Source organism: Pelophylax lessonae (genome assembly GCF_965119305.1).
Source record: "Pelophylax lessonae genome assembly, chromosome: 11".
Lineage (NCBI taxonomy): Eukaryota > Metazoa > Chordata > Amphibia > Anura > Ranidae > Pelophylax > Pelophylax lessonae.
This window is the reverse complement of record NC_138778.1, coordinates 67510118-67525563: the sequence shown is the minus strand read 5'-3', so window position 1 is coordinate 67525563 and position 15446 is coordinate 67510118. Positions and strand designations below refer to the sequence as shown.

The 15446-nt window shown below is 45.7% G+C and overlaps 1 protein-coding gene across 1 annotated transcript in view; it reads right to left on the bottom strand.

Moving 5' to 3' along the window:
• Window positions 1–15446, bottom strand: part of UBE2O (ubiquitin conjugating enzyme E2 O) — a 141521-nt gene that overhangs the window by 49847 nt on the left and 76228 nt on the right. The window contains exons 10-11 of the mRNA XM_082271902.1: window positions 5770–5924; window positions 5564–5676 (exon numbers count right to left, since the gene is read on the bottom strand). Of these exons, the coding sequence (XP_082128028.1) occupies window positions 5564–5676; window positions 5770–5924 (268 nt within the window). The remainder of the gene's footprint in view (window positions 1–5563; window positions 5677–5769; window positions 5925–15446) is intronic.

Below are 15446 nucleotides of genomic sequence, written 5' to 3'. Positions count from 1 at the left end.
AAATGGTCAGCGTCAAGCTATAGAATGTTTAGGGGTGGAGGTTCTGGGGTGACTCAATCACTGACATATTTTACTAGGATTTAGTGGCTAGTACCCAGTTAAACTGCAAAAAAAGTTGTTTCACTTCTACTGCTGCATTGTCTTTGGTGTAGAATACAAGCAAAATGTAGGGGGTAAGAAAAAAAAAAACAGTTAGGTACCTGGTAACTCTAAGAAGTCTGCCAGGGCAGCATCTGAGAGATAGGCTCCTGCCACCTGAAACACCATAGTCCTCCGTTTTAAAAAGGTCAGTCACACCTGTGTGCCTCAGTAATAGTAAAGCGCCCAAGGAACCCTCAGCAAGCTTATGAATCCGCAAAGCCCTTTTGTATTGTTATTTAGGGCGGGAACGAGTGCTGCCCTGGAAGACTTCTTAGAAAAGTTAGGTACCGGTTAACTATTTTTCTAATCGTCTTCCAGGCCAGCATCTGAGAGGATGTATCAAGCAATACTTACTAGGGAAGGGATAAAGTCTGGAGCACCTTCCGACCAAATGTTTGGTCCTGACTGGACAGCTGGTCGATGCGGTAATGCCTTGCGAAGGTATTGAAGCTCGACCATGTTGCTGCCCTGTAGATCTGCTACAGTATTGCCCCGTCCCTTTCTGCGCTTGAGGATGCCCAAGCTTTTGTCGAGTGGGCTTTGACGCCACTCAGTGGGGCAAGGTTTTGTGCTTGGTAGGCTACCTGAATAGCAAGCTTTATCCATCTGGCTATCGTACTTTGAGGCCTGTTTCCCTTTATTGATTCCAGCATGGAGAACGGATAGTGTGGTTGTTTTTCGCCAATCTTTAGTCCTCTCAAGGTAAGCTATTAGAACTTTCCTTACATCTAGCTTGTTGTATGTATCGCTTTTCTTGCCATCTATCCATCCTGGAAGGGAGGGGATAACCACATCCTGTGTTCTGTGGAAAATTGAAGAGACTTTAGGTAGAAAAGCCGGGTCTGGGGTGAGGATTATTTTATCCAATGGAAACAGACAATAAGGTTCTATCATAGATAGAGCCTGTATTTCGCTGACTCTCCTCGCTGACAAAAAGGCCACTAGGAGTACTGTTTTAAGTGTAAGGTATTTATCTGAGCATTCTTTTCATGGTTCAAAGGGTGTAGAGAGGAATCCTTTAAGTACCGTGGCGAGGTCACATGTCGGGGTTCTGGTGAACTTTGTGGGTCTGGCTCTTTTTAACGAGATAAGGAATCTTCTAATGAGGGGGTCTTCTGCCACTAAAGATAGGGCTGCCACTTGCACCTTTAAAGTGTTATGGGAAATGCTCTTGTCGGCTCCATTCTGTAAGAAAGCTAAGATTGCTGGAATAGTCCCCTTGTCGGGGTCTCCTTTGCTCCCATACCAAAAGACGAACTTTCCTCGTAGATGGCTCTGGTTACAGGTTTTCTGCTGGCTAAAATGGTGTCTATCACCTTGTTGGATAGACCCTGCCTCTGTAGCCTCACCCTTTCAGGAACTAGGCTGAGAGTGTCATGGTTCCGGTGGTTGACTGGCCCCTGCGTTAGGAGGTCCGCCATGTCAGGTAGCATTATATATGATCGAACACTAAGATTCTTCAAGTGACAAGCATGGGGCTAATGGGGTGCAATAAGTATCACTATTGCCCTTTATTCCCTGATCTTTTGTACTACCTTTGGTATTAGGGCAGTTGGAGGGAATGAATAACACAGCTGGTATGCCCAATTTTGGTTGAACGCATCTACAACGATGTTTCCATCTGTGGGTTTAAGGGAGAAGAATCTTGGGAGTTTCGTATTATTTTTGGACGTAAACCGATCCACCTTGGGTACCCCCCAGGCTTGAGTGATCCATGAGGTGGTTTCTTGATTTAAGGACCATTCTGTCTGCTTTATGGCTTTCCGACTTAAGTCTGCCAGCGTATTGTCGGTTCCTTTCAGATGTACAGTGGAGATGGATCTGATGTTTGTCTCAGCCCAAGACAGTGTAGTTTGTCAGACTCAGACAAGTCTATTTTGTTCCCGCTGGTCTGTTCAGGTATGCCACCGTTGTGGTATTATCTGACTGAATCCAGACAGCTTTGTCCTGAATGGCTGGATGAAATGCTCTTAGCGCCTCCACTACGGCTTTTAATTCCCTCATGTTTGAGGATGCTTGGGACCAATCTGGGTTCCATTTTCCTCGTACCCAACGATCCCCCATATGCGCTCCCCATCCCAGAGTGCTGGTGTCCGTAGTGATTCGAACCGGATCAGACTGCATCCATCTGCGTCCCTTGAGGTAAATCAGTGGGTTGAGCCACCATTGGAGCGCTCTTGATTAAATGAGGAACCAAAATATTCATCTCTAGGGATGATAGGTTGCCATCCCTTCGGGCCAGGATGGGATTTTGTAGAGGCCTCATATGGAGCGGTGCCCAGATGATGGCCGGAACTGGGGACATCATTAATCCCAACACTGTCATGCCCCGCCTAATGGTCATGAGTTTGGCTCCTATCAGATATACTATTGTCTCAGTGATTTTCTCAATCTTTTCCTCTGTTAGGAGAAGCTTTGTTATTTTGGCACCTAGTATGTAGCCCAAGTATAGGACTCTCTGGCCTGGAGTTAAATTGTGATTTTTCTTCGTTCACAATCCATCCAAGGCTTTGAAGGAAAGAGATGCTTTTGTGCAGATTGGATTCCAGGCTGTCTGCTGATTCAGCGACGAACAGTAGACCATCTAGTTATGGCCCCACACCTATGCCTTGCTGTCCTAGGTCTTTCAGGGCTTCTGACATTTTCGAGAAAATCTTGGGTGCTGAAGAGATGCCGAAAAGTGGAGCTGTGTACTGCATATGAAGAGTGGTAGCTGGGCCTTGGACCGCAAATCTAAGTATTTTTGATGGCGCTTTTTTTTTTGTTTTTGCTTTCAATCGGCACACGTAAATATGCCGAAAGGTAGAGCTGTGCAAACAAACTCCTGTTTTTTCTTCTTCCGGTGGTATGTGACAAAATCATGTTTTAGTAGGTTCTCTAGATAAAAAAGCCTCTGTGTGGTCTGTGCCTTTCGGAAGAGTCGTCTCCAGGTACTTGGTTGGGGGACGAGTAGAAAACTATCGAGTAACCCTCTGCTATTGTGAGAAGGACAAATCCATTTCTTGTGATCTTCCTCCACTGATGAGCAAAGGTCGCCAATCTACCCCCCACCTGGAGACCATCGTTTCTTTTTGTTTCTTGGAATGGAAGGCTTGAGGATAAAGTCTCCCTTGCCTTTTTTGTTTTGTTGTATTCAGCGCCTCCTTGGTCCAGTTTCTTTTTTAAATCTCCTGGACAGACGAAAGGGCGTTTTCCCCTGCTTCTTTTTGGTTTGAGGAAACCCTTTATTTTTGGCTGTGGTTCTGTCTAGAACTGTTTCCAAGTCCAGTCCGAACAGTAAATCGCCAGTGAAGAGGATTCCACACAATCTATTTTTGGAAATTATGTCTCCCCCTAACTTCAGGCACAGGGCTCTCCTGGCCGAATTAATTAGGCCAGTGGTCCTGGCCGATACCCTCACAGCTTCCGCCGAAGCATCTGCGAGGAATGCTGCTGCTGCTCTGGTTAATGTGGGTATGATCCTTACTAACTCTTCTTTTGGAGTTTCTTCTTCTAGCAGTTCTTGCAGCTGAGTCAACCAGACTAGCAAGGTCCTAGCCGTGCAGGTGGAGGCAATGGCCGGATTTAGATTCGTTGCTCCAGCTTCCCAAGCTCTCTTCAGCAGTGCCTTCTTATCCATGGGATCACTGAGGGTCCCGGAGTCGTCCAAGGCCAAGTCGGACTTGTTTGCGACTTTGGCGAGGGAGGCATCTACTTTAGGGCATTTTGTACAGGATTCCATATCCTCCTCTGCGAAAGGACATCTGCGCTTAATCGCAGCTGGTGTGAAGAGCCTCTTTTCTGGCTCTTCCCATTCTTTGACTAAGTTTTTCAGAGTCAAATGTACCGGAAATTTCTTGTTTTTTTTCAGTTGTAAGCCTTTGGACATTTTATTGTGTAAGGAAAGCTCTGACTTTTTGTTCTTTGATGCCCAGTGTATCTGCTTTGGCTGTCAGCAATGTCTTCGGATTCTGAGCTATCTGAATTGGTTTCCTACTCCGCTAGGTCCACCTCTTCCCTGCTGCACGAGGAGATGGATGGCTTACAGGAAGACAGTGTACTGGTGTGGCTGGAACCTCCGGCTTTTCTATAGCCGAACGTAGTGGTCAAAACGTGCTTTTTATTTCCTTTTTAAAAGAGTTGAGCAGGTCTCTAAAGGAACATTCATTGGCCACCATTTTGTTGATACATTTTTGGCATAATGTTTTTTTCCCATTTTGGAGGAAATCTGTGAGCGCAAGAGGCGCATGGCTTGCTACTGGTCTATGCCCTTTTCTTTTCTGGGGTCTTTGTCTGTAAATAAGCACAAAGGACCCGGTGAGACAGGCAGTTGCCATACATAAACATAAGTAACAGTTTGTTATGAGGTATAGACAGAGGAAACTGCAGAGTGCTCTGGCTTACCTTGGAGCTGTCTTGACAAGCAGGATCTGCAGGGTGGAGAAGCATCCGACATGGTCAGCCTCAGGGAAAAAAAAAAACCCTGCTTAGGGGCATTTTAACTGCTTCCTGCTGCAGCTCCAGCCCCGCCCCCAAGCTGACCATATGCAAGTTGGTGGACATACCTGCACTGGCATCTGCTTTCCTGGCATGTTGCCTTAAGGAAGAGAGTCCATCTGCCTCCCCCAACCCCCCAGTTGTTCCTTCACCTCTTTTTTTTTTTTTTTTAAATTGTGCCGCCGCCCGAAAATAACAAAAGCGGAAAAGTGCCCCACTCTGTTGTCCAGCTCCGGGGCTTCAGCCTTCACCAAGATGGCTGCGGACCGGAATTGCCTCACCCGAAGTGCCGCGGGGCTCTGGAAATGACGCCACCATCTTGTTCTTCCAGCAGCGTGGATTGGCTGATCTGTAATGAGGCTGTCTGCCAGAGGGGCAGCTTGTGGTCAGCCGGAGCCCTTAAGATGCCGGTGACTGAACAGCTGGCTTGACTCCAGGGGCAGTGATCTTTTGGGGGAATGCCATTGACATTTAGTGCAGCTGGGGGGGGATGGTTGCATACCCCTCAGTAGGGGTGAAACTTGAGGCGGTTAGCCACAACCTTTACAGAACTCCCCAGACACTCTTCCTTCCCTGATCACTACCAAAAAATTGGCTGGTGTCAGAATAAAGAGTGGAACAATATCCTTTACATCTTGAAACAGTGCTTGGGCATAGTGCTTGGTTGCTAAGCCAAAGCGCTGTATTAGGAAGTACGTCATTTTACCCATATCCAAAAGCACCTCATATTTTGCAATAGCATCCAAAGAAATGAAAGGAAAGGGGGAGAACTGTTAAGGTGAGTATAAAGCATTTGGGGGGCTGGGCTTCATACAGACACTGCCATTTCTCTCAGAATGGGCATAGTGGCAGGGTCCCCAGGAAGCTGGCAGGTTATTTAAGCTAGCCAAAACCCAATCAAAAAGAACAGCTAGCACTCCAACTGCACTGATAAACCCTCACTTACCTCAACATCATCTCCTTCAGAATTCAGCTTGATCCATTTCACCACACACGTACGCCCTGTATGGTCTCCAGACTGGACCACACCATATACACTGGTTTCATGCAGAGTGTGGACTATTTGATGATAAGCAAGAAAGAAAAAGTGAATAAGTAAAACAGTGTGACAGGAGTATTTCTTAAAAGAAATTTGTGTGTGTATTCACTAACCTCTTTTATCCACTACAAAATCGCCTGGACAAAACTCATTATTATCCAAATGCTGGATGGGAAGCAGTTCGTTAGACCTTATGTTAGTTTCCAAAGTACCATCCTGCCACATAACATCTGCAGTAGTCACTGTAGTGATCACTTCAACTGCCACCCTAAAAAGGGGATTGAGAGATATGAAACATTAGCCATACAGATATTACAGTTTTCATCTTTAGTACTAAAGACTATTAAAAGACTAATATTGTAACTAGGCTGATATTTTTTTTTTTTATTGGTAGTACTATCTTCAGATGGGGACATAAAATCTCAATACATCTTTCTTCTGGCTTGGAACATGCATCTATTGTCCCATCCACCTGCAATGCTGCATTTACTGGTTGGGGAAGCAAGAATGGCAGGAAGTGTAGTAGAGATCAGGCTCAAAGATGGAAGTTGCCACTGCCTTTTGTCTCCTGGGGAGGAAGCAATTAATTACATACAAGCACATCAGGTGTCTGTGTTTTTAGGTTCCTAGATTACTTTGTACAAAAGTCGATCCATCGATCAACTTGGGTACAACCAGCAGCAGCATGCTGGATTTTTACATGAGATAGCCATCAGCTATAGCCACTAGCAATAATCACTGTGTTCTCTCAGCAGGGATGAATCCCCACGCCGCCGCCCGCACAGGGAGAACACAAAAGCTATGTGGGAGGGATTCCCCCATCAACACTGACTGTGTTGGTTGGGGAATTGAACAGTTTTCTTTCCTGCAACCCGTGGTAGCAGGAAAGAAAATCGTAGCATGTAAGGCATTGCCTTACTCGTGTGACAAGCTTTGTTTCTAACACAGCTTAACCACTTCTTGACCTTACTCCCTTAATGACCAGGCCATTTTTTGCGATACGGCACGGTGTTACTTTATCTGACAATTGGGCCGTCGTGCGACGATGTACCGAAAATTTTTTTTTTGATATAAACAAAAAAAAAAGAAGAGCGACAATTCTGAAAAAAAAAAAAAAAAACCTTTTTACTTTCAGCTATAAGGCCATTATATGTATTCTGCTACATATTTTTGGTTAAAAAAATCCCAATAAGTGTATATTGATTAGTTATTGCATCTACAAACTAGAGCTGCACGATTAATCGTTCTGGGATCGCGATCTCGATCCACCCCCCTATGCGATCTCCATCACGAATATCGGCGATTCTGGGGGTGGGGTTATTTCACGGCCGCACCTCCGTCACGCCTCCTCTGACGCGGCGGGCCGCACCTCCGTCACGCTTCCTCTATTCAGCGCTCTGCAGATGACGAGGCAGGCCGCACCTCCGTCACGCCTCCTCCATTCAGCGCTCTGCAGATGACGAGGCAGGCCGCACCTCCGTCACGCCTCCTCCATTGAGCACTCTGCAGATGACGCGGCAGGCCGCACCTCCGTCACGCCTCCTCAATTCAAGTCTGCAGGATGACGCAACGGTGCCTTCCGTCCCACCTCAGCCCCGCCTGCTCTGTCCCCGGAAGTGACGAGGTCCTATTTGTTCACGGGTCTGAGAAAATTATGGCATGATGAGCTTTCCATGAGGTAATCAAGGACAGAGGAGAGGGGGAGAGAGGGGAAAACCCTAAAAAATAAATAATTAAATGTATATTGTATATATGTATATGTATTTCATTTCATTTCATTATAATATACATTTATTTATTTTTTTAGGGATTACATTTTCTGCACATAACACTACCTTTTCAGCCTTTTTACTTGTGAATTATCAATATAATAATAATTTAAATTATTATTTTCATTATATTATTTATTGTAATATATATATATATATATATATATATATATATATATATATATATATATATATATATATATATATATATATATATATATATTACAATAAATAATATAATGAAAATAATAATTTAAATTATTATTATATTGATAATTCACAAGTAAAAAGGCTGAAAAGGTAGTGTTATGTGCAGAAAATGTAATCCCTAAAAAAAAAAAAAAAAAAATGTATAAATATACGTGGTGCTGAGAATCGTGAGTGAATCGTGATCTTTATTCCAAGCAAAAAAATCGTGATTCTCATTTTTGCCAGAATCGTGCAGCTCTACTACAAACTAGGGGAAAGATTTGTCATTTTTATTTTTTTAACTAGTAATGACGGCGATCAGCGATTTGCAGCAGACAGATCGGACACCTATCTGACATTGACACTTTTAAGGGGGGGACCAGTGACATTACTACAGTAATCAGTGCTAAAAATATGCACAGTTAATGTACTGACACTGGCAGAAAAGGGGTTAATACCAGGGGGTGATCAAAGGGTTAAATGTGTCCCCAGGGGATGCTTTCCAACTGTGTGGGGGATGGGATTGCTGGATGACCACAGAGACCTGTGTTCCTAAATAGGAGGAACACAGGATACCTGTGTTCATTACTGAAAGAAAAGCGACTGCTGTGTTTACAAATCGGCAGAATGCTGTTCTGTCTCCACAGGGAGCAATCGCGGGTGCCCGGCGTGCGCCCCCCTAGCTGACCCGTGAAACGACGTACACCCGTGAGCTGACCTGCCACAGTATAAGTACAGCGGCTGGTCGGCAAGTGGTAAAAGTCCATCTGTACTTTTGCAATGCAGGACATGATATTCATAGACACATATACTTGCTTTCCTTTTGCTACCCTGCCGATCCATTCAGCCACCAGAAGTAAAGAAAAATCAATGTAAGCCATGAGTCATAGATCACCAATTCATGTAATCAAAGAGTTCTAGCTCACAGAGCAATATTGATTGTCCCATGCCTGTGCTGTCCCATAGCCGAGTCACATTCCTCCATACCAAGAAGTACTGGGTATTTTCTTTTACTCCCAGATCTAAATGGAGCAGTTGGAAGATGAAGCAGATGAAGGAAAGGTAAGTATATGCTTCTGGGGATGGTCCTGATTGTGTAAAACACAGGTTTACTTCAAAATTAAATCTAAGGTAAAGGATCCCCCTAACGCTCATGATGTGGGACAAGACATATGGGTGGCACACTTAGACTTGAGCTACACACACACCCCAACATAGGGGCCCTGATAAATTTGAGAAATTTATGGTGAATTGGTTGGATACACCAGGATGGAGTCCGCTGGACCTGGTGATAGGCAGGACTGTAAATTTCAGTGGCAACAGTGGCTTATTGTTTATTATTATATTGTTAATGATCATGAATATCCTGTAGTTATTATGATTGACTAATTATATATATATATATATATATATATATATATATATATATATATATACTGGACGCGATTTAATGATGAGTCACCATTGTGCCTTTTTGGTCTGTGCTAAAGTGTGCTTTGTCTAATAAAGCTTTCTAGGACTAAAAAAAATATATATTTTAGAATTTGTTTTTTTTTTTTTTTTGTTTTTATGAAGGGCTGGGAGTAGAGCCATCAGTATGCTCCCAGCACACTGACAGAAGCGATTGTGCTTACTCACACAGCAGCCACTCTGCCTGCCCGTCCCCCTCCACATAAGGCTTTGTATTTTGTAAATAGGCCCTGCTTACCATTATCATTGAAAGTAAAGAAAAATCAAGAATTTTAGGTTGTCCCCAGAAAAATTGAGGAGAAATCTTCCAATGGGGATACTAGTTCTAATGACAAATTGATTCCCCTTAATTTGCATGGATTTCCTCACACTTACTGTTTTGGCTATGGGACAGGAAATTAAGGTAAATCTCCCCAATGGGACACAGATGGCAAAAAATAAAATCTGACAGGGGTTATAACTCTCCCCTACTACAAAATGGAAAAAAAAAAGTTTTGCCTATAGTTTCTTCCACTTTACTAGAGGGAATGCATTAGGGTAAAATGGGATTTTTGACTTACCATAAAATCCATTTCTCTGATGTTCAAGGACACAGCTCCTTATCTTCTTGACCATTGGGTTTTACTGCCCCCTACATTAGTAGGACACTAGGCAGCTTGACTACGCCTATGGGGTTGTCCCAGGGGGTATACTCCCACTTTCAGCTATAGGCATTCAGTTTTGTTACAAGCAGTGTCAGAAGAAAGCCAACTCCGCAGAGGGATGGGTGCTGTGTCCGTTAATGATCAGAGAAATGGATTTTACGGTAAGTCAAAAATCCCTTTTCCTCTTTCGCTCATTGACGGACACAGCTCCTTATCTTCTTGACTATTGGGACGTCCCAAAGCAGTGTCAAACATGAGCGCTGAGAACATGGAGCTCAACCATAAACAACTGGAGCTCACCTGAAAAAAAACAATACACCCTCAAAGAGGACCAGGTACTCTTAACAGCAGCCTGCAAAACCTTGTGGCCAAAAGAAGCATCCGCAGATGCCAACACATCCACCTTATATAACTTTGTGAAAGTGTGCACAGACAACCAGGTGGCCACCTTGCAAACCTGCAGCACTGACGCCTGATGACGAAAGGCCCAGGAGGCACTCTGGAGAGCCCAAGGAGAGTGCGCCTAAACAGGGAAAGGAGGAACCTGACCCCTAATGGAATAGGCCTGAATCACAGTCTGTCTGATCCATCTGGAAATGGTTGCAGCAGAAGCGGCCAACCCTGTCTGAGGTCCATCTGCGAGTACAAATAGTGACTCTGACTTCCTAAAAGACTGCATAGCTGCCAGGTACATTGCACAAACCACATCCAGAGAATGCAAGGCAATTTCCTTAGGATGTTTACGCCTGGGACATAGGAAAAGGCAACACAATATCTTCATTCAAATGTAAATCAGAGACGACCTTTGGAAGGAACGATGGACAAGGACAAAGAACCACCCTATCTCTGTGAACCACCAGGTAAGGCCAACGCGTCAAGACAACGCTGCCAGCTCAGACACCTTGCACGCAGCAGTAAAAGTCACCAAAAAAGGACACCTTCTGGGACAACTTAAGCAAAGGAAACCTCCGGAATATTTTCGAAGGGAGGTTTCTGGAGAACTGACAACCAAATTGGAGGTCCCACGGCGGCAATGGAGACCACACTGGAGGAGCCAAGTGTTGAACTCCCTGAATAAAAGTACACACCAAGGAATATGTGGCAGATGGACTTAAAAATAAAACCGCCAAGGCCGAAATCCTGGTCCCTAATGATACTCAAGGCTGCTCAACCCCTAGTTGGAGGAAAAGGGGGAACCCCAAGGGACTCACACCACGCAATGTACGTTTTCTAAGTACAAAGGTAGATCTTCCTAGAGGTAGATTTTCTAGCCTTGAACAGTGTAGGAATCACTGATTCAGACAAACCCCTATCCTTCAGCTACGGGCTTTCAACAGCAAAGCCGTTAAAGCCAGTAGCTGTAAAGCAGCATGGAAGATTGGCCCTTGGGACAGCAGACCTTCCCTGAGAGGAATCCAAGGAGCATCGGCGACCAGCCGTACCAGATCGGCATACCAAGACCGGCGAGGCCAGTCTGGAGCCACCTTCCTTGAAATGTGTACAGCAGTGAGGGCTGGAACGAATCGCCCTGCCTACCTTAGAATTCCGGCTACTTCCCAAGCTTCCAGGACACTTCTTGTGACCCCTTGGTGATTGACATAGACCACGGCCGTGGCATTGTTTGATAGAATTCGTATCGTATTCGTATCGTACCGGACACCCCTGAAGACGAATTGTCCAATGATCCAGACAAAGTCTGATTGCTCAGAGTTCCAGTTTAAATCAGCAGCCCCCCTGAGCACAAGCTGTGCCGAGGATGCCTCCAGACCCGAACAGGCTGGCATCTATGGAGATAACCGTACAGTACAGGGGGAGAAAGGCTTTTCTCTGTGTCTAGAGACACTGGATTCTTGTCCCATTTCACCAGAATCTCTTTTTCCAGAGATCTTGTGTGGAAGTGTGCACACGGAACCGCCTCGAAGGTAGACACCATCAAGCCTAGAACCCACATGCAAGCCCGGAGGTATGATCATCTGCTGGACAAAAGAAGCTGAATTGCCTTCTGCAATGTCTGGAATTTTCCCAGAGGAAGAGACACTCTGGCTGAGGCAGAGTCCAGAGTCAGACCCAGATATTCCAGAGCAGACTTCTGAAGGTTCAGAATCCAACCGAACTCCCTCAGAGTTCGCAGGGTATCACCAAGTTGTCCATCAGAGCAGCCGGAGGCTCGGCTGGCATAAGATCGTCCAGGTTTCCTAGTACCGTGATCCCCCGCTAACACAACAATGCTAGCACCGGGGGCAAACACTAGTGAAGACTCGAGAAGCGGTAGCAAGACCAAAGGGTCACGCCACAAACTGATAATGCTCCTCGCCCACTGCAAAGTGGAGAAAGCACTAGTGACTGGCACATATTGGAATGTGAAGGTAGGTATCCTTGGATGTCAATAGAAGTGAGAAATTCCTCCTGATGTTTGGACGCAACTACCGCGCAAATGGACTCCATTCGGAACTTCTGTACCCGTAAAACGCAGTTTAGCGCCTTGAGGTCCAGAATTGGACATACCTTGCCTTCCTTCCTGGGAACAGTAAAGAGGTTTGAGTAAAACCCCTGAAAACGTTCCAAAGTCAGAACCGGAACCATCACCCCTTGAAGCAACAAGTCTTGCACTACCCCAAAGAGACCCTGTAAGAGATCTGGCGACAAGTGCAGGTTGGAAGGGAAGAACCTTTCCGGAGGATACGACCGAAACTTGATCTTGTAGTTTGACCGAATGATTTCGTGGACCCACTTGTCCTGCACCAGGGAGGTCCACGAATACAGAAACCAGCGAAGACGTCCCCCCTCACCTCAGATACGGGTGAGGGTGCCTCTTCATGCAGAGGAAGCCTTGTCCGAAGGTCTGGAAGAGCCCACTAGAGGCTTGCCATACCAGGTCCTCTTGAAACCTCCGGTGGAGGCCCTGAAGGGCTTTGATCCCTCGTCTTGAAACCCTGAGGGACGAAAATGCCTCATGAGCCGAGAAGAATGGCCCACGTCTACAACGGGGGTCCTTGCCCTTGGTAGCCTGCGGAAGAAGAGTACTCTTCCCCCCTGTGAGACCCTTAATGATGTTATCCAAGGAAGCTCCAAACAGGTGATCCCCTTACAAGGGGGAGATCAGATAAGGTCTTCTTAGAAGTCTGGTCCACAGACCAGCATTTCAGTTATATAAAACACTGAAGGACCACCGCTGATACAGTCAGACTAGATTTAAAGTAGCCGCATCCAAAGTGGCATCACAGATAAACTGTAGCCCCTGGACCAACTGATCCGCAAGCTCCGAAAAGGCAGGGGGAAGTGGTTTCCCCTCCAGGCCCCAGTGTAAAATTTTAGCCCACTTGGTCAGAATTTGCGACACCAGGGCAATAGTAAAATACTGGCCTAAGTGCCAAACCAGCCACAGTGAACATATGGCGGGCCGGAGTCTCCTCCATCCTATCAGCCGAATCTTTAAAGGCCAGGGACTCTGTAACCAGATGTAAGGTAGCTTTATTTTACCTAGAAACCAGGGAGTCCACTACGGGTGGCATCGTCCACTTTTTAGGCAGGGAATCCTTATAAGGATACTGCATAGCAAAATGCTTAGGGACCACAAGAGTTTGTTTTGGAAAACCCCACTGTTTTGTCACAATGTTGTCAAAGTAAGAAAAGGGGAACACCCTCGCCACCTTGGAGGGCCTGTGGGTGCCAAAGGGGATTTGTGCCTCTGAGGCAGCATCAGCTGCATCCTCCATTTTTAAAGTTTCATGCACTGACACAATGCATCCACCAGCACCTTCTTATGCATGCTAGGGGAGCAGAGGAATCATTCTCACTATCTGAGCACTCAGGGTACATGGATGCAGACCCAGTAGGGTGAAAAGATTCAAGATCTGATGAGACAGAAAAGCTCACCTGGAAAACATAATCAGGGGAGGGCTGCTGACTGTGATCCCGCAAAGGTGACACCGACCAAGGGCCCACAAATAGACCACCTACTGGACCCCACAAACAAACAAGGGGGCCCCCTACATAGAGGCCCGAATAATAGGAAACAGCCCCCTTAAAAAGGGGGCATCTGCCATGATGCGGACGTACCCTGATGGTGCCGCAGCGCTAAAAAGGGGCAGGTGCCCTATGCAATAATGGCAGCATGGCTGCCATCAAAAAATATACCGCCCTCACAGCACCCCTACTTCCAAGGGAGGCGCCAAGCTGGGGGGCTGTCGGTCAGGAGGAACGCTGCAACTCAGGCCGAGGCCAGGTCGTATGCATCCTCACGAGACGTTTAACTCGCAGGCCTGCCCCGTCCAGTGGGGCTATGTCGCGGCCGACCAAGCGCAGAGTTAAAGCCTGTGCGCGCTCGCTGGCCAGACTGGGGGGACCCTCTGGATCTAGATTTTTACAGTCCGTCGCCCAGTCCGGCAGTTGATAGTAGATTCTCACAGGAACAAAGTAACAAAGATAGGAAAAAAATTCCATTTAAAAAAAAAAACCAGAGATCCGAGCAAGGAACTAGGTCCTTATTCCTGACTAGGCAGAAGAAAACTGAGTGCCTATAGCTGAGAGAGAGTATACCCTCTGGGACTTCCCCATAGGCAAAGTCAAGCTTTTTCCTGCCTAGTGTCCTACTCCTGTAGGGGGCAGAATAACCAAATGGTCAAGAAGATAAGTAGCTGTGTCCGTTAAACGAAAGAGAAAAATGTTTTGCCTTTAGAACAACTTTAACCCCTTATAAGCCAACTAATTTTTAAAACTGCTGCTTGCAGTCCTAGTATTCTTCAAGATTGAATGTGTGGTTTTTGCAGTAGCTGGCCAGTGATTAGGCTAGACAGCCCCCACTAGCACTTAATAGAAACTCAATTAAATGACCCATCCCAGTATTTACAGGAGACAAGCAAGTAGGAATCTACAAAGATTTTTGCTAATATCTTTCAACGTAATATATTTAACCTAAACAGGATTTTTTCCCGTCAGCTAGAGTTTCACTTTAGGTAAACCGTTTGCAGACAATATTCTCTATTAACCATTTCAGCCCCGGAATGTTTTACCCCCTTAATGACCAGACAATTTTTTGCAAAATGGCACTGCGTTACTTTAACGAAAAATTGCACGGTCGTGCGATGCTGTACTCAAATACAATTGATGTCCTTTTTTTCCCACAAAATGTCTTTTGGTGGTATTTGATCACCTCTGCAGTTTTAAGATTTTACGCTATAAAACAAACAAAAAGAAAAACAACAATTTTGAAAAAAAAAAAAATAGATTTTTTGACTTTTTTTTTTTTTTAATAGTAATGGCGGCAATCAGCGATTTTTAGCGGGACTGCATCATTACGGTGGACAGATCAAGCCGCTAACTGACATTTTTTGGGGAGCTGTGACTAATACAGTATACAGTGCTAAATATTATGCACTGTTCATGTATAAATGACACTGGCAGGGAAGGGGTTAACATTGGGGGTGATCAAAGGGGTAATGTATGCCTAATAATGCTTACTGACTGGGGGGAGGGGCTCTGTGATAGGCACAGAGAGAGATCGGGGTTTCAGCTTAGCTGAAACTCATGATCTTTCTGCCTGTGTGACAGAAGACCCGCCTGCTTTGTTTACATAAGCAGACGGGTCTTCTGTCAGTTTCTGTGACGAATGCAGGAGGCCGGCGGTGATCTCCACCGCTCCTCCCACGGTCTGGCTCCCTCTGTGTCTAAGCACAGCAGGAATGCGGCTCCAGCGGAGCGCGCGCCAACTTGACCGCG